Here is a 23,373-nt window from a genome sequence, read left to right as displayed (position 1 = left end):
CCAGGCTTCCCACTGAAGTCCAGGGAAAGACTGGGCGCTCCACACCCTTGCAGGGATCTTTGGCAAAGGACCGGAGGGACCCTAACTGCCCCATCACCACCGCTCTTATATAGCTTATCAAATACACAGAGGTACTCATTAGAATCAATTTTTTTTCCCTTAGGAAATTAGGAGGGAAGCTGACTCTTTAAGTTCTCCTGTTGGTTTATTCAGGAATGAGGTTGGTAAGCATAAGGGGGGGCATATACGGAGGTGCTGTGCTTGGTGGAAGAGCAGAGGTGTGGGGGAGGGGCGTAAATACCCAGGCCTCATCAAAAGGAGTATGTTTGAAGTCCAAGAGGAAAATTCTTTGTACCACTTTTTTTTTTTTTTTTTTTGACCTGGGGCGTTTACATTGCTCTGGCTTTGATTTGCCCACCCTTCCAACACTTCGGTGATAAATTTCTAAACGTTTTTGCCAGCCTTGCCGGAGGGAGATGCCACCTATACCATTTCCTCTGTATATTTTGATGGCAAGGTATGCAAATTGAGGTTGCTACAGAAGACTTTGAGCTACATGCAATGAGGGACGCTGTTTGAAGTCAGACAGACTTCAAACAGCCTCTTAAGTTTAAGAGAATTTAAAGATGCCAGATTCCCTAATTATCCACACCTCTAGTTACCCCCCACCTCTGCTCTTCCACCAAGCACAGCACCTCTGTATATGCCCCCCCCACTTTATGCTTAACAACCTCTTTCCTGAATAAACAAACAGGAGAACTTAAAGAGCCAGCTTCCCTCCTAATTTCCTAAATTTCCTAAAATGCCCCACCTGATGGATCACTCATCCTCTACAGCTCCCCTCTCCCACCCACCCCCACGCTGCCCTCGGCAGCCTCAGGAGGCTCCGAACTGACAGCTGAGCGGCTTGTAGCCGGGGGTGGGTGGGGGTGGGGCAGAGACCCAAGCACTACTAACCAGGGCAGCCCCGGTCTTTACAGCACCCTCCCCTTGTCTTTTGTGGCTGGATCCCTCAGCCTCTACAGCCTCCCTCCCCCACCCTGTCCTTTGTGGCAAAGAGATGCGAACCAGCCCTTGTCTCAGGCACTTTGGACAAAAAGGGGGGTCTTTCTCTTTCTTTCTTTCTTTCTTTCTTTCTTTCTTTCTTTCTTTCTTTCTTTCTTTCTTTCTTTCTTTCTTTCTTTCTTTCTTTCTTTCTTTCTTTCTTTCTTTCTTCCTTCCTTCCTTCCTTCCTTCCTTCCTTCCTTCCTTCCTTCCTTCTTTCTTTGTTTTTTTCTTTCTTTCCTTCCTTCCTTCCTTCTTTCTCTCACTCTCTCTCTCTCTCTCTCTTTCTTTCTTTTTCTCTCTCCCCCCACCCCCCTCTTCTCTTCCCATTCGGGGTGATGGATCCCTCCCTCATCCTTTACAGCCCCCTCCCCTTGTCTTTTGTGACTGGATCCCTTGTCCTCTACAGTCCCCCTCCCCCACCACACCCCCACGCTGCTCTCGGCAGCCTCAGGCGAGCAGCTCATGGTGATGGGAACCAGCCCTTGTCTCAGACACTTTGGACAAAGGAGGGGTGTTTTTGGCCCTCCTGAGCCTCCCTCTGAACTGCAGCCCCCGCTCTTCCACTCCCAAAGCCCCCGAGTCCCTGCACCGATTGGCTGGCTGCGAATTGTCCTGGGAGGCCAAAAGCCCGACGTGAACTGTACTTCGACGAATGGCCCCAGCAAAGGGACTGGGACGGAGGGGCCATGGCCGATGTGCCAGGGTGAAAGACTGGGAGCGGGTCCAGTGGTGGGTTCCTCCCGGTTTGGCGCAGTTCTCCTGAGCTTGTAACGGTGATGATATGATGTCACCGAACCCGTTCTGTCCCCCCACCCCCCACCCCTACCACCCACCCCCGCATTATTCTTACCTTTTATTTGGCCCCACCCCCAACCTATTGCTGCCTCCTGAGTCCCAGCTGATGGCTAGAGGAAAAAAAACTGTTTAAACTCTTGCCGCAGGGCTTCAAAGGGCTGCCCTACAGCTGATCAGTGTTAAAAGAAAACAAATGAGTAGACCGGTGCCTGCCAAAATACATGAGTAGATCAGTGCCTGCAAACATAAATGGGTAGATCGGTACAGCTCTGTAAGCAGTTAAAAGCCTGGTAGACCAGTACCTCTGCTAAATCCTAAATAATTGTCACATGACTATCAAGCCACACCCACAAAATAAGCCACACCCACAGAACTGGTAGTAAAAAAATTTAGAACCCACCCCTGGGTGGGTCAGACGAGGATAAAAGTTTGTGGCTAATAACGCAGAGGCGAAAACTTTAAGGAGAAACAGGTAAGGCGAAGAGTCCAAGCCGAAAAGTCCTAGACCCTAGGAAAAGGCAGCATCTCCAGCCAGGAATTGCATGGGTGAAAGATGGTGGGCCTTGTAGTTCAATGACATCTGCAAGTCTGCCTCACCCCTCTTCAGCATCAATGCATTCCTAATTTGCACCTATTGCAGCTGTGGATTAGCACATGCAAGTTTCTTTTACTATTGCAGTGATTTTCAGTCTCTATTTTTTAAAAATCTGGGTGCTTGCTTTTCAAACCTTGGCTTTTCTTAGGGGTGATATGGGTGAGCCATCCATCCAGATGGAGGACTTTAGCATTGTCCTCTAGCATCCCAGTCGCCCCCCTCCCCACAACGGCTTCAGTGAACGGGTTAAATGCAGAGACTTTCCTTTTGCGCCTAGAGAGGAGGCAGGAAAAGGGAAAAGGGGGCTGGGAGCCCAGTTTCCGCCCCCACCTGTTCCTTTGCCAGGTTACGCCAGGTTATGCTGCGGAGATCCCCTCGCAGGGAGAGTCAAACAAAGTTATAAACAGTAGCCAACATCAAAACAGATCATGCAAAACAAACCTTATTTCATTCTTTGACAAAATGACTAAATGAGTGGACCAGCGGAATGCTGTGGACATAGTATACTTAGATTTCAGGAAAGCATTTGATAAAGTAGATCACAACTACTTCTTGGCAAGCTAGAAAAATGTGAGATAGACAGCACCCGCACAAAATGGGTTTCTAACTGGCTGACAAATCGAACTCAATGTGTAGTCCTCAATGGAACTAAACGCTCATAGAGGAAAAAAAGCAGTGGGTTACAATCTAGACTAGGGGATAGAAGGGGAACTCATCAAATTTTCAGATGACAATAAGCTGGCAGGAATTGCCAACACCCCAAAAGAGAAGCTCAAGATCCAAAAAAGACTTGACAGACTTGAACAGTGGGCCCAATCCAACAAAATGATATTACACAGATAAAAGTAGTTTTACACTTGGACAGGAAAAACCAACTGCATAGGTATAAACTAGGTGAATTAAGCCAGTATAAACTGGTTTAATGCCCGTAACTGTGACAGGGATCTTGGAGTCCCAGCGGACAATCACTTAAATGTGATCCAACAGTGAGTGACAGCAGCCAAAATAACCAATACAATCCTAGGCTGCATTAATACTTGGCTCAGTTGCAAAGGTCAGTTGCTAGGAGTCGAAAAGGACCTGCTGCCATGTAATTACTGAAGATATCTTCCAAATAACTTGGTAGAGCCTGGACAAGCATGTTTTTCCACCTCCTGCCGCTAGATGGCGATCTGGCAACATCTTTGCCTAGAAAGCCGCCCACACTTTAGCCATCCGTGCTTGAGCTTGAAAAAGGAGTTTTTTTTAAACCATCGAGTACTGCATTGCTAGAAAGGATGGGAGGAGAGGAGAAGCGCAAAGGAACGTCCTCTTCCGGATGACTGATGGGAAGAAAGTGGTGTGCAGAGCGGCTTTTCTGCTCTTCCCAGGGTCGGAGCAGCAGCTGGCAGGTGAGTTGAGGGCTGCAGGTGGGAGGAGAGTCCGGGAGCAACTCGGGCTGTTCCGTTCCCTCCACGGCCTGGAAGCGGAGAAGCAACTGGGCTGAAGCCTCTCAGCTGCGGCTGCTGCAGGTTCCTTCCCTCCCCAAATGGAAGCCCACTGGTGCTGCAGGCTGGGAAACTGGGGGCTGCAATTTCTGCTGGTGGGAAGCTTGAAAAAGCCTCTTTCAAGTGGAGGTTGATTCTTTGGGGCTGGTTTCCCTCCAGAGGTTGTGGCTGCTCCCTCACTGGAGGGTTTTGAGGGGCGATTGGGCAGCCATTTGTTCTGGACGGAATAGGGTCTCCTGCCTGAACAGGGGATGGACTAGAAGACCTCCAAGGTCCCCCCAACTCAATTCTTCTCTTATGGACCTGATGTTTTCCGGGCAACATGGTCGGACTGATGTGCCTCTGGTCTTTTTTTAGGTTGTTGACAAAATGGGGTTGGGATAGGTGAGCCTTTATACATTCTTTGGGGTTTTGTGTTTGAAACGCTCCATTTTAATGGTGATGGGTTAATCCTGTTATGTCTTAAAAGTCCTGTCCTGTCCTTCTTAATCCCATCAACTGGAGCTGAAGGTGTTTTGTTTGTGAATAGATTAGTCCAGTCTTTCTTAATGGACACCAAATATCCATCTCTAAAGGCTTCAGGCATCTGCTAGAGGCTGTTGGGGCTGCTTTCTGCCTTGTTAAGATTTTTCTCCATTTCCCCTTTGGGGAAATATAATATTCTGCCTCTTTTAACATTCCCGAAGTATTTCATTGGGTGGGGGGCTTCCCACAAAATTAATACCAACCATTAAAATAAAGAATATATGAGGAAGGAGGGGTGGAATGGGGTGGAGGGGGGATCTACTACTTGATCAAGGACAAGCATAGATAGTCCTCACTTACCATTGGTTCACTGAGCCTTCCAAGTTACAGTGGCACTGTAGAAGCAGACGTAGTTATGAAGGTGCAGGAAAAGGAGTTGCACCAATTTGGATTCTGGCAACTGGTGCACTTTTATGATGATTTCAGCATCCCACACATGATCCCCATTTGTGATCTTCCCAGCTGGCTTCTGACAAGCAAACTCAGTGAGGATGCCGGCAGGAAGTTGCAAGCCATGGTCATGTGACATTATATTTAACAACCCACAGTGATTTGTTTAAGAACTGCAGAGGAACAGATGTAAATTGACACCGTCATTTGAAATCATGATTCATCGGGCCGCTTAGTGACACAGAAGCCAGTCCCAATTGCAGTCAGTAAGTGAGGACTATTTCAATTGGGATGTCACCAAAGGGGTTGTGGAAAGTATTTTCTGCCTTTACTTGGAATTCATGGCTTCCACGGGCATAACTGGTGCTTCAAATCTTGCAGAGGCTCTAGGCATCATTTCATCAGTTAAAACCCCACATCTGTAAAGCTAGTGCCATGCAGATTGACAGGTGTGGCTTGATAATATAAAAGACAGAGTCCAAGTCCCAGGGTGAATTTTCTTGGATGTCCATTCCTGGGAAGATTGGCAACTATCTGGAATGTTTCCTACTTGTGAATAATCTTCCTCACTGTAGAACGATGGATTTTAAATTGTTTGGAAATGGCTGTTTAAACCTTCTCAAATTGATAGGCAACAACCATTGCTTCTCTAAGATCATTGCTGATGTCTTTACTCTTTGGCATTGTGTTAACACACACCTCAATGCCAGAGACCAGGAAACTCCTACAACTTTGGCTTTTATAGATGTGGTCATACTTGCTGCTGATCAATTGATCAAGGGCACTTTATTAGCACTACTTGGCTGCTACTTTGCCTGTTTATACTATGGAAGCAGTGAGAAATTTCCTAATGGTGAGAACAAATAACCAGCAGAATGGCTTGCCTTCAGACATTGTGGTGCTTCATCACTGGAAGCTTTTCAGAAGAGACAAGACAGCCACTTGTCTGAAATGGTATAGGGTCTCCTACTTGAAGGACCTGCAAGGTCCCTTCCAATTCTTTTATTCTCTTCTGTTCTGTTGCAATGATATTTATGATACCCTGATAAGTAAAACCATAGAAATGAAAGAGATTTTCTTTTTCACTTGACTGTATTTGAAAAAAACCCTTTGCATTGCTAAGAATTTGTGATTGACCAGTCAAAAAGTGAATTTCATCATTTTTCATTGTAATGTAAATGTTTTTCTTTTTTTCTCATCTTCTGCAACCATTAAAGATACCCTTTTATTTGAATCTTATAGACAAAGAGGATGCAATAAGAGCACTCTGGACAACTGAGGATAACAAGCAAAATTGAAACAAGTCAGTCCAGAAATCAAAATATTTTCCATTTCCTTCAGTGAGCCCACAATTCTTCAACTTCCTCGGCAAGTGAGAGAGAAACGAGAAAAAAATCAAGAAAAGATTTCTAGCTGGGAAAAGTAGTGTGTGAAATTCAATCATATATTATATGAAAAGTTAAGGGAGATTATTTTTCCATTCAGCAAAAGGGGGAAGTGAAAAAGTCAGTGGGGAGGAAAAGGTCAATTGGAAAGCCACGTAGAGGAGACACTGTTGCAGGCCTCGTTCTGGGATGAAGAAAATCACCAGTAAATCAAAGCATCACTAAACAAGGGTTCATCCATATTTGTTGACTTCCTCAAGAATATTAGTTGCGGAATAGCTCCATAGAGGTTCCTGTTGTGGGAAAGATACAACTTGCAAATCACAGTTGATTATGCATGAGAGGATCCAGACTGGAGAAAAGCCTTACATATATGCTGAATGTGGCAAAACCTTTGATCAGTACCATTCCGTTTTGTTTCATGGAAGGACCCACAAAAGAAAGAAGCCCTACAAGTGCTCTCAATACAGTAAATGCTTTAGCTAGTAGGGCAACGTGGACTCAGACCAAGGAGAAACCGTTTGGATGTCCTAATTGTGGGAAATGTTTCAGTAACAATTCCAGCCTGGTGAAACACCAGAGGATTCACACAGGAGAGAAACCCTTTAAATGTCATGACTGTGGAAAAAGTTTCAGTCAGAATTCCAGCCTTATTGGCCACCAGAGGATTCACACAGGAGAGAAACCATTTGAATGTCCTGTTTGTGGGAAACGTTTCAATCAGAATTCCCACCTCGTGAAACACCAGAGGATTCACACAGGAGAAAAGCCCTTTAAATGTCATGACTGTGGGAAAAGTTTCACTCAGAATTGCACCCTTGTTCAACACCAGAGGATTCACACAGGAGAGAAACCCTTTGAATGTCCTGACTGTGGGAAAAGTTTTAGTCAGAATTCCACCCTGGTTCAACACCAGAGGACTCACATAGGAGAGAAACTCTTTGAATGTTCTGTTCGTGGAAAAGTTTCTCTCAAAGATCCCAGCTCGTGGTGCACCAGAGAACTCACACAAGACAAAAGCCCTACAACTGTTCCCAATGTGGTAAATGCTTTAGGGGGCGTGGCAACATGGACTCACACCAAGGAGAAACCGTTTGAATGTCCTGATTGTGAGAAATGTTTCTGTGATAATTCCAACCTGGTGATACACCAGAAGATTCACACAGGTGAGAAACCCTTTAAATATCCTGACTGTGGGAATAGTTTCAGTCGAAATTCTCACCTCCTTTCACACCAGAGCACTTACACAGGAGAGAAACCGTTTGACTGTCCTGTTTGTGGGAAAAGTTTCAGTAAGAATTCCAGACTCGTGAGACACCAGAGGACTCACATAGGAGAAAAACCCTTTGAATGTCCTGATTGTGGAAAAAGTTTCAGTCACAATTCCAGCCTGGTGAACCACCAGAGGACACACACGGGAGAGAAACCTTTTAAATGTCCTGACTGTGGGAAAAGTTTCCGTCAGAATTCCACCCTAGTTCAACACCAGAGGATTCACACGGGAGAGAAACCGTTCGAATGTCCTCTTTGTGGGAAAAGTTTCAGTCAGAATTCCCACCTTGTGGAACACCAGAGGACTCACACAGGAGAGAAACCCTTTAAATGTCCTAACTGTGGGAAAAGTTTCACTCAGAATTCCACCCTGATTCAACACCAGAGGATTCACACAGGAGAGAAACCCTTTAAATGTTCTGACTGTGGGCAATGTTTCAGTCAGAATTCCACCCTGGTGAAACACCAGAGGACTCACACAGGAGAGAAATCATTTGAATGTCCTGACTGTGGTAAAAGTTTTGGCAAGAATTCCAACCTGGTGATACACCAGAAGACTCACATGGGAGAGAAACCCTTTGAATGTCCTGATCATGGAAAGGTTTCTCTCAGAGATCCCAGCTTGTGGTGCACCAGAGGACTCACACAGGAGAGAAGCCCTACAAGTGCTCCCAATGTGGAAAATGCTTTAGCGAGCATGGCAACATGGACTCACAATAACGAGAAACCGTTTGAAATTCTTGATTTTGAGAAATGTTTCTGTTATAATTCCAACCTGGTGATACACCAGAGGGTTCACACAGGCGAGAAACCCTTTACATGTCATGACTGTGGGAATAGTTTCAGTCGAAATTCTCACCTCGTTTCACACCAGAGGACTCACACAGGAGAAAAACCCTTTGAATGTCCTGATTGTGGTAAAAGTTTCAGTCACAATTCTAGCCTAGTGAACCACCAGAGGACTCACACAGGAGAGAAACCCTTTAAATGTCATGACTGTGGGAAAAGTTTCAGTCAGAATTCCACATTGGTTCAACACAAGAGGATTCACACGGGTGAGAAACCATTTGACTGTCCTGTTTGTGGGAAAAGTTTCAGTAAGAATTCCAGACTTGTGAGACACCAGAGGATTCACACAGGAGAAAAACCCTATGAATGTCCTGATTGTGGTAAAAGTTTCAGTCACAATTCTAGCCTGGTGAACCACCAGAGAACTCATACAGGAGAGAAACCCTTTCAATGTCCTGACTGTGGGAAAAGTTTCCGTCAGAATTCCACTCTGGTTCAACACCAGAGGATTCACTCAGGAGAGAAACCGTTTGAATGTCCTTTTTGTGGGAAATGTTTCAGTCAGAATTCCCACCTCATGGAACACCAGAGGACTCACACAGGAGAGAAACCCTTTAAATGGCCTGATCATGGAAAAGTTTCTCTCAGAGATCCCAACTCGTGGTGCACTAGAGGACTCACATAGGATGGAAACCGTATGAGTGTCTCGTTTGTGGAAAAAGTTTCGGTTGGAATTCCAACCTGGTGATACGCCACAGGAGAGAAACCATAGAATTGTCCAGACTGTGAAAAAGATTTCAGTAGCCTTCTAAATCATATGCTTATAGACTCGGGAGAAACCATTTGAGTACCCTGAATGTGAATGGTGCTTCAGGAAACATTTCAGCCTTATATGCACACAAGAAAATCCACTTGACGTCCCAAGTGATAAGTGTAGAGAAAGCTTGAATTTCATTTCTAGTATCCCATTGTAAGTCCATCTGAGATATTGACTGTTAAATTTGACTACAAAGAATTTACCTAATTTTTTGTAGGCAAATATGTATATGTAATTAGGTATTAGAAGAAAAAAAATGGCAACATACTAATTTGATAAGGCCATCAACAGGAGAAGCTGCTGGATATGGATAGTCCTCGGGTTGTGAATGCAATGGATCCTGCCCATTCCATCCTTAACTCGAGAATTTGTGGGAGTGAATCTCTTACATTGAACGACATCACTTCCTGCTTTCGCTCTTGCATTTGCTGCTTTCTCACCCCAGATCAGCCTGATGAGGCCTCAAGCACAGAGAAAGCAACCCCTGGAGCGGGGTTGTACCCCGCGTCCTCTCAAGGCTACTTTCTTGTTGGCAAAGAATTGAGGATTGCATTCCTGTAGGCTTTGGCAGCCCTTTGCAAAAAGCCTTTGCCTGTAGGAACAGGGTTTTGGAGGGGTGCGTCTGTTCCTCTCAAGCTCTGCTGGTGGCTTTTTGCAAAGAGCTGCTGAAGCTTACGCAATCTCCCTGCAGGCTTCGGCAAGGAAATGGCAAACGGAGGGAAGGGCTGAATGACCGAGGCCTTCCCTCAGTTTGTAAACGTCCAGGTCTCAATTCACAGAGAATAGAGGCCTTAAATGTGAGATTACACAAGATCTCGCAGTACATTAGGCCTCTGTTCTCTGTGAATGCGGGCAAAGAAACAGCAACAGAGAGGAGGTCATTGCAAGGTCAGTGACTCCACAGGTGAAGTGCCTGTGAAGACCAGTGGGGGGGGGGCGGAATATGCGGGGTGAATGATGCAGAGCCTCTGCGGTCATTTGTAAGGGTGAACAACTGCTGTGGTGCTGCAATATTCATAGTCTCAGGATTTGTTGGTAAACGCTAGGGGGTGCTTATTGCATAACTTCAAAAGTTCGCTAAGGAAATGCTCATACCCCAGGGATTACCTGTATTTATTTTTGTAGAAATTGTGCAATCATGTAAAAATCTTTTTGAGAGTGTTCTTTGCATTTTTATCATGGTAGACGATAAAAATACCACCTACAGAGTCCCAGCCTTTTTCTCCCTGGGTGTGCTCGAGATTTTCAGCCCCAGAATTTTCCAGCCAGCATCTCTTGGGGATTTGAGCACTCAGACTATAGTTAGAGATTGTGGTTCCTCATATAAGGGAGATAGCAAGAGAAGAAGGGAAGTAGAGGGGGTTCAAAGTTTATCTTTTCCAAACAGTTCCAGGAATTCAGTACACCCAGCATGTCTCTTCAGATTATGTCAAGAATGAGGCACGCAAGTGGAAGAAAACATATGAATAGCAAATATTTTGGGGGAGTTTGGGGGAGTGACAAAACCAGTGTGAATTTTCAGATGAAAAGGCTGTTCATTGAGAAGAGCTGTAGGAATATTGAGTTGAGGAGAAAAAGGATTGTGGTTTTGAACACAGGACCTCAAGATTTATTCGCTACTCCTGCTGTGATCTCCTTTGTTTTTAGGGGCCTCCTTGTTAGCCTTTGAGAGCTGGTGGCTGAGAGCAGCATCAAGGGACTGATACTTTTGTGATCATCGCCCCCTCCCCGGTGGGAGATGTGAGGGAAATTTTTTTACAGTAGATAGTTTAATTTCTAAAATAGCATTGCGTAAAAATCTTGAATAGCTTTTGAGAAAGACAGATATTTTACTTTTACTTTATTTTGGATTTAGATAAAGGAAAGTGTCAGAATTTCTGTAAACAGAAGATGTTTCCTGTTCTTTCATTTGTCTCTCAGGGTTCCTTAATGTTTGTTTTTTTTTTCAAAAATTTATCCTTCAAATGTGGGGAGGAACATTATTTTTAGCAGCAAAAGTGACATTTTAGCTATGCAGATGAATGATCCTGATTTTTCTGGGATTGGAAGACACCAAAGAATTCCAAGATTGTTCATTTCATTTCACAATTTTTTTAGTAGCTCTCATTACATGAAGGACACCCAACAACCAGGACTGGGCCAACCATGGAGATACCGTGTGTGGAGAAACCAAGAGGGTCTTGGCCTGAGTCTTAAGCCCAAGTGATTTCAAATTTAAACATATGCAAAATTTCTAAAATTTAAAATAATAAAAATATATTTAATCAATTTTCCTTCTTTTCTTTGCACCATCTTTATTATGTCTCAGCTTATTATGGTTAGGAGTCGGAAACCCTTTCAGTGATCCCAAAGCCTCTGAATCTCACAGGGCTATATAAAAATATTAAGCAAAATTAAATAAAGCCAACCTAAGATTCAGAGGGGATGGTCTACGGCCCGAGGTCAAAAGCCTCCACTCGGACAAACAGACCCCATTTCCTCAGAACTAAAATTTGAAGCTCAGATTGAAAGGGGTAAAGTATGTGTTGTTTGGAGGATACTGGATCTTGAAAGCTGCAGCCTTGAATCTGGGGCTGGAGTAGGAGGAACAGCTGAATGGATAGATTTTGTGGGGACAAAGAAAGCCCCATTTGGTGGTCACCAGGTTACAGCCTGAGAGACGCTCATTTCCGGTCCTGCTTTAGGCACAAAGCCATCTCAGAGGCCTTGGCCTGTCCCGTCCTCAGGCCTTGGAATGGGGAAATCCGCTTTCAAAAAATCTTGCCAAGGAAACTGCAGAGAAGTGGGAGTTTCCAGAATAATGAAACATGGAAGAATAACTGGAAACATCCTCTCTCCTTGCTTCCAAACCACATTGAGATAGGAGATATTTTTTCTATCTGCATCCTTGTAGGGCCTAAATCTCACCAGAGGGAAGAATTGTTCTGAGCAGCTTTCCCAATCTCCACAGGAGTTAAGATTTATTTTTTAAATCTATTCTCTGCAATGGCCTGGAAGAGGCAGAAATTCAGCGTCCGTTGTCCATTTCGGCTGGCTTCGCTGCCCAGCCCCCGAATCTTGCTGGGTGATGTAATGAAGGGGCATGGTTGTGCCATGTGGTGAGGTAGATAATCCTATTATGTTCTGGAGGGTCACGTCTTAATCCCATCACCCTGGAGTTGAAGTCCTGGCTGGCCCAGTCTTAATGTGCACCAAATATTTGCTGGGGGCGGGGAGCTGCCCTTTGTCTTTAAAAACTTGCTTCTCCTTTTCTCATCCAGGGAAATATAATATTCTGCCTTTTTAATATTTCCTAAAATATTTCATTCTTCCAGGAAGGGTGGGCGCTAACTTTCTTCACTTCCAAACACACCCATGCTAAATGCCCTGTGCTTCTGTAACTTTGCATACACAGAAGTCTCCATTAGGTCAAAGCAAATAAGTGACATATCCAGCAGGGCTAGAAAAGGGGGAGGGGGGTTGGAAAGAGGAGATGACTGACTGTATATGGTAAGAGAAATGTTTCCAAAAGGCATTTCAAACGGTTGGGAAAAAGTTTGGTAATAGAGATGTGTGTGCAAAAATGTATCGAAGTCGCCCCATTCTTTTCTTAATTTGGAATTTTTTATCTAATAAAATATACAAAACAAATAATAACGAAGAATGGAAACAGAAAAGCAGGAAAGGAATTGAAAAAAAAATCATATAATTGCAACTTCCGCCTTTTTCTCTGTTGAGAAATTGTCATCACACATTCTTATATGGAAATTATCTTTGCTCAGTTGACCGGAATAAAAACTTCCTTCGAAACTGATCGTGGCCTGAAGTCCATTCCTCAGAGAAATCCAGTCCAACATTTCCCTTCCACGTTGCTCATATCTGCAGAGGAACAGGGAGGATTTTCTCTATACACAGGTAGCAAGCAGTAACCAGAGCCTCATGGTAGAGTCCCACTTAAGAACTTCTTGGGCCAGGTGGGATCCCTGGGAATGAGACAGCACCAACAAGTCATTGTTTTTCTAGCCCTGCTGGATATGTCACTTGCTGTCAGGGTGAATAAAAATAGATGATTTTTTTTTTTAAATGGATTTTTAAAAATTTAAATTGGATTTTTTTAAATTTAAATCGGATTTTTTGTTTTTTATCAAATTTATTTTAATAAACTGCTTTTGGAGTAAAAATCTAAAGATAGTTTTCTGTTTAAGATACATTAATAATTTAGTTTATATGAAATGGAGCTTAGTTATGAAGCATGAAGCTGTATATTCTGCAATATTGGGACTGTCGGTGAATCAACAGCGGGTCAGAGGAGGATCTGCTCCAGGACAGTTACTCTTTAAAAATTATGATTTAAATCGAGTTGATTTAAATCAAGCCTTTTTACTAGTGATTTAAATCAAGATTTAAATCGTGATTTAAATCGACTTGATTTAAATCAAATCCATCCTGCCTGCTTCCCTGGGATCTCATAGCCCACAGCACAATGGTGAAATCCATTTTTTTTTACTACTGGTTCTTTGGGCTTTGCTTGGTGGGTGTGGCAGGGGAAGGATACTGCAAAATCTCCATTTCCATCCCACTCCAGGGGAAGAATAGTGCAAAATCCCCATTCCCTCCCCAGTCCTGGGGGAAGGATATTGCAAAATCTCCATTCCCTCCCCACTCGGGCCAGCCAGAGGTGGTATTTGCCGGTTCTCTGAAGTACTCAAAATTTCCGCTACTGGTTCTCTGAACTACTCAAAATTTCCGCTACCGGTTCTCCAGAACTTGTCAGAACCTTTCACTCCTGCCACAGCAGATGTATAACAGGAGTGTGTGCGCGGGCGCACACATACACAAGTTTGTAGGGACCCACCAAGCTTCTTGGAGGGGAGTCAAAAGTTCACTTCCTCCTGCTGTATGTTCCTTCAGGGCAGGTCTGTGACTTCTCTGAGGAAACACTGTTGATGGTGGAAGCCTCCCAGAAAAACAAGCAAGTTAGAAGGACAGCAATTATGCAACAGAAAAAGTCAAGTCTCTGGAGTGGCACTGAATGCCTGGTGATTTAAAGGATTCGTTATTACAGGTTTCTTGACAGCAACACACGAACTGTCATTTCTTTCTTCAGGGTGTTCTCTCCCCCCCCCCTCTCACACACACACACACACCTGCAGAAATTGCAGTCAGCTCAGTGAGAGCAACCTGACTACTCCCTGATAGTCAATAGGAAGAGAGAGAAATGGGAGAAGTATAAAGGAACGTAATATTATGGCCAAATCCTGCCTCACCTAAAGCAGCCAATCACTTGGAAGATTCAACATATATTAATCACTGTTCACGCTGGATTCCAGCAGAGCATTGGCAGCCTTCTGAGCAGCCCTGACCTAAAGCAGAACCGCAGCTTATATACCGTTGGCCCATTACATTACAAAGATATAGAAACAGGCAAGCACCCTATAGCTGTGATGGTAAACCTTTTAGACACCAAACGGCCAAATTGTGTGCACACGCATGCCCAAACTGAAAGGTACGCGTATGGGCATGGTCGGACAAGCGCATGCATGGACATGTGCACATGCATGCACGGACCGCGCAAACACAGCAGAGACATGAAGGCCACCTGGCTGGTGGGAGGCAGGGCATCCCAACTCCAGCAGCACGGCAAGAGGTAAAATCTTTTTCTTTCGTGAGCTTCTGTTTCGTCGGTTGCGAAGAACACGAAGAACGGTTACAGGAATTGGGTATGTCTAGTCCATGGGTCCTCAAACTAGGGCCTGCGGGCTGCATGCATCTCGCCGAAGCCATCAATCCGACCCGTGCAGGACCACGAGGCTGCCCCAACCACATCACCCCGCCCGCCCTTCAGCCGAGCGCAGGACTTACCTTCATAAGCCCCGCAGGCTGGAGATGAAAGGTAAGGCCAACAATTTTTGCCTGCAGAATGCTGCTGGAGGTAGGGGAGGTGAAAAATGGAGCAGACAGATGCTCCAGGAGACAAAAAAATGGGCAAAAACGGCCCATTTTTGGCCAAAAATATAGGCCATTTTTGCCTGCAGAATGCTGCTGGAGGTAAAAAATGGGATGCACAGATGCCCGAGGCCTCCACTGCCTCCAGAAGATAGATAAAGAGAGAGAGAGAGAGAGACAGAAAGAGACACACAGAGAGAGAAATAAGAGACACACACACAGAGAGACTTGATTGTAAGCAACTTGGGGCTGAGAAGAATTGCTGCAAAACTGAGTTTCCTGAAGTCGACCACTAGACTCCTAAACAACTGAAAAAATGATCTAGTAAAAAGAAAAGTCAACCAAAAGAGCAACACACAAATAATAGCAAATAAAACACCCGCAGGAGCAAAACAAATTAAAGTTTAATTTGTGGGTAATGTTTAATGGACTGTTAAATTGGCCATGCCCACTTAGTCACATGACCACCTAGCCACGCCCACCCAGCTGGTCGGAGGGGCCCAACAGTCTGAGGGGCCGTGAATTGGCCCCCTGTTTAAACAGTTTGAGGACCCCTGGTCTAGTCTAATAAAAAGAAGAACAAGGGACAAAACATGCAAAGACATAAAACATATAAGTATAATAACATTTTCAATTACTATCAGATGTACAGTGTTTTAACTATTTACATAAATAATACTTAGTGATATTTCAGCTCACTTTTGATCAATATTTAGCACACCTTTAGGTCTTCTTTTCATTTTATCATGCAACCACTTATACCACCTTTCCCACACCAAATAATAAACTATCTTCTCATCATTTAATTCATAGGTTAATTTAGCCATCTCTGCGCACTCGAGTATTTTCTTAATTGTAAGCTCTTCTGGTGGCTGAGTTTTCTCTTTCCAGTACTGTGCATATGCCAATCTGGCGGCTGTAATTATATGGATCATTAAATGTATCATTTCCTTTCTATATGGCTTCTTTATTATTCCCAGGAGGAAAATCTCTGGTGTTAATTCAATATCTTCATCTATTATTTCATATAACCACCTCCTAATTTTATTCCAGTATCCTTTCGCTTCCTGGCATGTCCACCACATGTGAAAGAAGGTGCCTTGACCATGGCCGCATTTCCAACAGTTGGGGTGTATATTGGGGTATATTTTTGCTAGTCTGGCCGGGGCTAAATACCATCTATGGAATATTTTGTAATGATTTTCCTTGTATGTCACCGCTCTGGTCAATTTAAGATTCCTGTTCCATGCCTCCTCCCATTCTCCAAAATTTATATCACGCCCTGTATTTTTCTCCCATGCAATTATTTGATTCTTTGTGACATCTTCAAACTTATCGTCGCCTAGTAAATAATTGTATAGTCTTGCCAGGATCTTTTTATTTATTCCCAACAGGACTTTATCCAATCCATTTGGTCCAAATTCTAAACCGTATTGTTCTTTATCTCTCTGGTATCTGGATTTCACTTGTAAGTAAGTCCACCAATCTAAGATTGTTCCTTGCTCTCGTAAGGTGTCATTTGATTTAAGCCTCCCTCCTTCGTCTAAAATATCTTTATATCTGCCCATTTTCTCCCTCTCCCATCTATTGGGGTGGGTCAGGGCCTCCATCGTTGAGAGCCAATTTGGGGTTTTTTTGTAATATTTTTGCCTGATCTGGATCCATGTTTGTATCAGGGAGTCTCTGATTTTATGTCTATGGAAATGTGTCTTCCTTTTCTTCTCCATGTCCCAAATGTGAGCGTGCCACCCTTTTTGCAAGTCATGACCTTCTAAGGTAAGTATCCTCTCATTTTCCAAGGTGATCCAATCTCTTATCCAAACTAGCTTAGCTGCCCTGTAGTATGTTTGCCAGTCCGGGAGTCCAAATCCGCCTATGTCTCTTTTGCCCCTTAAAATTTTAATGGAAAATCTCGGTTTTTTCCCTTCCCATATAAATTCTCTGATAATTTTATCTAGTTCTAGAAAAAAAAATTATCTAAATGTATCGGTATATTTTGGAATAAGAATAATATTCTGGGGAGGATGTTCATCTTAATTGTGGCTATCTCGCCCAATAGTGATACTCTTATTTTTTTTCCATCTGTCTAGGTCTTGTTTCATTTTACTGATTAGGGGGGTATAATTATCGTCTTTCAGGGTCGAACATCTTGATGTAATCCAAATTCCTAGGTATTTAATTTTTTTGGCAACCTGTAATCCTAATACTTCTTCTAACTCGTTTTTCTGGCTCTCTGTTGTGTTCTTGATCAATACTTTGGTTTTAGTTTTATTCAATATGAAACCTGCCACCTCTCCATATTTACTTAGTTCCTCTAATACTTTTGGTCCCGATTCTATGGGGTCTTCGAGGATTAGGGCTACGTCGTCCGCAAATGCTTGCGTCTTGTAGGTCTCCTTCCTGATCTTCAATCCTTTTATTTCCTCATTGGTTCTGATTTTCCGTAAAAGAACTTCTAGGGCCAAAATAAACAATAGTGGGGATAGGGGACAACCTTGCCTTACTCCCTTACTAATTTGGAATGTTTTGGTCCTGTCCCCATTCACCAGAATACTCGCCTTTTGGTTATTATAGATAGATTTGATCATCATTTCAAAATTTGTTCCGAATTTCATAATCTCAATTTGTTTAGTCATAAATTTCCAATTTAGATTGTCAAATGCCTTTTGAGCATCAACAAAAATCAGGGCCATCTGTTTCTCGGGGTGTTCTTCATAGTACTCTAGAGTGTCTAGCACGATTCTCAGATTGTCCCTAATTTGTCTCCCTGGAAGAAATCCATTCTGATCTTTATATATCCAATTGATTAAAATCTTTTTCATTCTTTCTGCCATTATACCCATGAATAATTTGTAGTCAGTATTTAGGAGCGAAATTGGTCTATAATTAAGAATTTGTTTTGGGTCAGCACCTTCTTTCGGCACAAGTGTAACATGCGCCTCTTTCCATGACTCTGGAATTTTATAATCTACCAGTGCATCATTAAAAATTTCTACTAATTTCGGTTGGAGTGTTTCTTCTAATTTTTTGTATATTTCCCCTGGGAATCCATCGGGTCCTGGTGCTTTGTTATTTTTCAATTTGGAAAGAGCTACTTTTAATTCTTCAATTGTAATCTTTCTATTAAGCATTTCTTTCTCATCATCAGTTATTTGTGAGAGCTCTGCTTTTATCAAATATTGTTCTATTTTATCATTTGGTACCTCCTCTTCTTTATATAGGGATTCATAGTATTCTCTCACCCTATCCAGTTTTTCTTCCTCATTTGTCAATATTTTACCCTTAGAATCTTCTAAGGTATGAATTATTCCCCTTTCGTTTTCCTTTTTTAATTTATAGGCCAGCCACCTGCCCGATTTGTTAGTATTCTCAAAAAGATATTGTTTCGTTCTTTTCATTCTTTGTGCCAGCTCTTCTTGCTCCATGATATTTACTTTATGCTTCCACATCATCCAATTTTCTTTGGCTGTTTCATCTTCTGGGTTAACTTGAAGTTTTCTTTCTGATTCACCTATATGATTTAAATAATCTTCCAAGGTCTTCCTTTCTTCTTTATTTTTGTGTGCGGTTTTATTTTTGTTTATTTTTGTTTTGTATGTAAAAAACCTCAATAAAGTTTCTATAAAAAAAAAAAGAAGAAGAACAAGGGGAGACATAATAGCAGTATTCCAATATTCGAATGGCTGCCACAAAGAGGAGGGGGGTCTACTTATTTTCAAAGCACCAGAAGGCTTTCCCTCCCCAATCCATCACAAGCCACTTCAGTTGTTCCATGCTGCTCCGTCTTTTCTTAAAGTGATATACTGTAGGTTGATAAACTGCTTCAGTGCATAACCCTGACGTCATCTAGCATGCGGCTGGGATGTCGAAGTGAGAGGCATGCCTCAGGGCTGACGATCCAGGAGAGCAGGCACACAGGAAGGGTTGTCGGTCAAAGTGTGCAGCAGAAGAATGGCAATCCCCACACGAATAGCAGCCCCAAGTACCGCCGCCGGACTGGGGCTGACAAAAACAAGGAACAATGGATGGAAACTAATGATGGAGAGAAGCAGGGTCTCCTGCTTGATCAGGGGTTGGAGCAGTGGTGAAATTCAAATTTTTTCACTACCGGTTCTGTGGGTGTGGCTTGGTGGGCATGATGTGGCTTGGTGGGCATGGCTTGCTGGGTGCGGCAGGAGAAGGATACTGCAAAATCTCCATTCCCGCTCAACTCCAGGGGAAGGATACTGCAAAATCCTCATTCCCTCCCCACTCTGGGGCCAGCCAGAGGTGGTATTTGCCGGTTCTCCACACTCAAAATTTCCGCTACTGGCTCTCCAGAACCTGTCAGAACCTGCTGAATAGCACCCCTAGGTTGGAGTCAAGACCTCCAAGGTCCCTTCCAGATCTATTCATATTGATTGATTGCTCGATCTTAAAAGCTGCAGCCTTGAATTTGCTGATGGAGTTTGGTGTAGTGGTGAAGGCACCAGGTTAGAGAAACGCCCAGTTCCAGTCCCACCTTAAGGGCAAAACCATCTGTTCAACTTTGGCCAGTCCTCTCAAGCTTAGGAAGCAGGAAACCCCTTTCAAAAAACCTTGTCAAGGAAACTGCAAGGCCAGACTGACGCAAAGGTACCAAAAACGAAGCTAAGTAGCGTCACGTTTCACTATTTCACTTGGCTCAGTTGCAAAGGTCGGTTGCTAGGAGTCGAAAAGGACCTGCTGCCATGTAATCAATGAAAACATCTTCCAAATCCCTTGGTACAGACTGGACAAGCGTGTTTTTCCACTTCCTGTCGCTAGATGGCGGTGAGGCAACGTCTGTGCCTAGAAAGCCATCAATTCAATGGTGCCATCCCTGATTGCGCTTAAAAAAGGAGTTTTTAAACCATTGAGTACTGCATTGCTAGAAAGGATGGGAGGCGAGGAGAGGCGCAGAGGAACTTCCTCTTCCGGATGGCTGATGGGAGGAAGTTGGTGTGCAGAGCGGCTCTTGTGCTGTTTCCATGGTCGGAGCAGCAGCTGCCAGGTGAGTGGAGGGCAGCAGGTGGGAGGAGAGTCCGGGAGCAACTTGGGCTGGAAGCGGAGAAGCAACTGGGCTGAAGCCTCTCAGCTGCGGCTGCTGCAGGTTCCTTCCCTCCCCAAATGGAAGCCCACTGGTGCTGCAGGCTGGGAAACTGGGGGCTGCAATTTCTGCTGGTGGGAAGCTTGAAAAAGCCTCTTTCAAGGGGAGGTTGGTTCTTTGGGAATGGCTTCCCTCCAGAGGTTGTGGCTGCTCCGTCCCTGGAGGGTTTTGAGGGGCGATTGGGCAGCCATTTGTTCTGGACGGAATAGGGTCTCCTGCCTGAACAGGGGATGGACTAGAAGACCTCCAAGGTCCCCCCAACTCAATTCTTCTCTTATGGACCTGATGCTTTCTGGGCAACAAGATCGGATTTATGTGTCTCTGGTCGTTTCTGGGTTGTTTTGCTTCCATTTCTAGCTAACAAGCACCGTGTTTTCCTCTTAGTGCCCCCATCCGTGTATTCACCAGGTTCAACTGTGCTTAACTCAGCACTTTTTAAAAACCAGCTATTGAATGTTTTGACTGTTCAGTTGTGTTTATTTATTTATAAAATGTATTGGCCACCAACCTTACCATGACATAACTGGGGGCAGCTTAGAGGCAGTAAATAATACATACACATTAAAAACTAAATAAATTGTAGGAAGAAAAATCTGGTCCGGTTCCAAGCCAGGAGAAAGGAGCTAGAAATAAAATGCTTAGTGACACAGATGCCAGTCCCAATTGCAGTCGGTAAGTGAGGACTACTTCAATTGGGATGTCACCAAAGGGGTTGTGGAAAGCATTTTCTGCCTTTACTTGGAGTTCGTGGCTTCCATGGGCATAACTGGTGCTTCAAATCTTGCAGAGGCTTTAGGCCTCATTTGGTCATTTAAAGCCCCCAGCTTCTGTCAAGTTAGTGTCATGTAGATTGTCAGGTGTGGCTCAATAAAATAAAAGAGAGTTCAAGTGTGTTTATTGATAAGCCAAGGCATTTCTTCAGCTGAATAAAGATGGGTCCCTCCTAAGAAGGAAGGAACCCTGAACATAGTGAAAGGCAGATATTTATACATTCTTTGCTTTTGCTTCATTACAGAAGGGGCAGCTGGGACACGACAGATAAAGTATAGAAATTATAGAAATTATAAAAATAGTCAAGCATGCCTTCTGTGATTTTGGTCACGTGCCTAACAGACAGGCTAGTGATTTCCTGTGAACGTTTCCATGGCCTCTGAAGACTGTTGCAGCCTGAACTTCGTCCTTATCATCTCAACGTATGAGCAAACATCAAATTGATCAGGTTCCTGATTAACATTAGTGCAGAAGGTATGATTGAAATATTTTTCAGGCTTGAAAGACATTGATTTTCTCCATATTTTAAGTGTGTGTATTTTTATTTCTCCCTGAGTGTATATGTCTAAAAACATATAATCTGTCCCCAGGACTTCCAGATATACAGTTGTGAAAAAGAAAGTACGCTCTCCTTGACTTCTATGATTTTACATATCAGGATGTAATAAAATGAATTGGTCCTTAGAAGTTCTTAAAAGTACAGTGGGGCAAAAAAGTATTTAGTCAGCCACCAATTGTGGAAGTTCTCCCACTTAAAAAGATGAGAGAGGCCTGTAATTGACATCATAGGTAGACCTCAACTATGAGAGACAAAATGAGAAAACAAATCCAGACAATCACATTGTCTGATTTGGAAAGAATTTATTTGCAAATTATGGTGGAAAATAAGTATTTGGTCAATATCAAAAGTTCATCTCAATACTTTGTTATATATCCTTTGTTGGCAATGACAGAGGTCAAACGTTTTCTGTAAGTCTTCACAAGGTTGGCAGACACTGTTGCTGGTATGTTGGCCCATTCCTCCATGCAGATCTCCTCTAGAGCAGTGATGTTTTGGGGCTGTCGCTGGGCAACACGGACTTTCAACTCCCTCCAAAGGTTTTCTATGGGGTTGAGATCTGGAGACTGGCTAGGCCACTCCAGGACCTTGAAATGCTTCTTACGAAGCCACTCCTTCGTTGCCCGGGCGGTGTGTTTGGGATCATTGTCATGCTGAAAGACCCAGCCACGTTTCATCTTCAATGCCCTTGCTGATGGAAGGAGGTTTGCACTCAAAATCTCACGATACATGGCTCCATTCATTCTTTCCTGTGCACGGATCAGTCGTCCTGGTCCCTTTGCAGAGAAACAGCCCCAAAGCATGATATTGCCACCCCCATGCTTCACAGTAGGTATGGTGTTCTTTGGATGCAACTCAGCATTCTCTTTCCTCCAAACACAATGAGTTGTATTTCTACCAAACAGTTCTACTTTGGTTTCATCTGACCATATGACATTCTCCCAATCCTCTTCTGGATCATCCAAATGCTCTCTAGGAAACTTCAGACGGGCCCGGACATGTACTGTCTTAAGCAGGGGGACACGTCTGGCACTGCAGGATCTGAGTCCCTGGCGATGTAGTGTGTTACTGATGGTAGCCTTTGTTACGTTGGTCTCACCTCTCTGCAGATCATTCACTAGGTCCCCCCGTGTGGTTCTGGGATTTTTGCTCACCGTTCTTGTGATCATTTTGACCCCACTGGGTGAGATCTTGCGTAGAGCCCCAGATCGAGGGAGATTATCAGTGGTCTTGTATGTCTTCCATTTTCTAATTATTGCTCCCACAGTTGATTTCTTCACACCAAGCTGCTTGCCTATTGTAGATTCAGTCTTCCCAGCCTGGTGCAGGTCTACAATTTTGTTTCTGGTGTCCTTCGACAGCTCTTTGGTCTTCACCATAGTGGAGTTTGGAGTGTGACTGTTTGAGGTTGTGGACAGGTGTCTTTTATACTGATAACAAGTTCAAACAGGTGCCATTAATACAGGTATTGAATGGAGGACAGAGGAGCCTCTTAAAGAAGAAGTTACAGGTCTGTGAGAGCCAGAAATCTTGCTTGTTTGTAGGTGACCAAATACTTATTTTCCACCATAATTTGTGTTGTTTCGATGAAGAAAGACGTGTAGGCAGGATGATGGTTCACGGGAAGGCCCCTCGGGTGGAAGGCACCTTGATCAAGGCACCTTGGTGTGAGGTACCTTGGGAAAGGCACCCTCACCCCATCCAGAAGGCTTCCTTTTATTGTCATTTTACAACTACCATGGCAAAACATTAATCAACGTTTACTTGATGCTGATTTTATTTATTTATTTATTTATTTTAAATTTATATACCGCCCTTCTCCCTGAGGACTCAGGGCGGTGTACAACCAGAATTAAAAAACATAAAATACAAATATTAAAAACAATTAAAATATATATAAATTTGGCCC

The 23,373-nt window shown here is 43.6% G+C and overlaps 2 protein-coding genes across 3 annotated transcripts in view; both read left to right on the top strand.

The window, feature by feature from the left end:
- Positions 1-23,373, top strand: part of LOC117663200 (uncharacterized) — a 163,517-nt gene that overhangs the window by 120,659 nt on the left and 19,485 nt on the right. The window contains exons 1-2 of one of the 2 annotated variants that reach the window (XM_087883986.1): positions 20,045-20,806; positions 21,150-21,379. The exons of the other annotated variant lie outside the window; for it this stretch is intronic. The gene's annotated coding sequence lies outside the window, so the exon portion shown is untranslated. Of the gene's footprint in view, positions 1-20,044; positions 20,807-21,149; positions 21,380-23,373 lie in introns of those variants that run through there. 2 annotated transcript variants of the gene reach the window in all.
- On the top strand, positions 3,713-11,370 carry LOC117663215 (uncharacterized). The gene is made up of 2 exons (XM_087883984.1): positions 3,713-3,828; positions 6,082-11,370. The coding sequence occupies exon 2, from the start codon at positions 6,562-6,564 to the stop codon at positions 8,968-8,970; it is 2,409 nt and encodes an 802-aa protein (XP_087740110.1). The 5' UTR covers positions 3,713-3,828; positions 6,082-6,561; the 3' UTR covers positions 8,971-11,370.

This window comes from Pantherophis guttatus, chromosome 2, assembly GCF_059756535.1.
Source record: "Pantherophis guttatus breed Tessera chromosome 2, ASM5975653v1, whole genome shotgun sequence".
In the NCBI taxonomy this organism is placed as follows: Eukaryota; Metazoa; Chordata; class Lepidosauria; order Squamata; family Colubridae; genus Pantherophis; species Pantherophis guttatus.
This window is presented reverse-complemented; position numbering and strand designations above follow the sequence as displayed.

What these genes read in the sequence shown, in the direction of transcription:
- LOC117663215 (XM_087883984.1), top strand. Translation starts at nt 6,562, where the DNA reads ATGAGAGGATCCAGACTGGAGAAAAGCCTTACATATATGCTGAATGTG.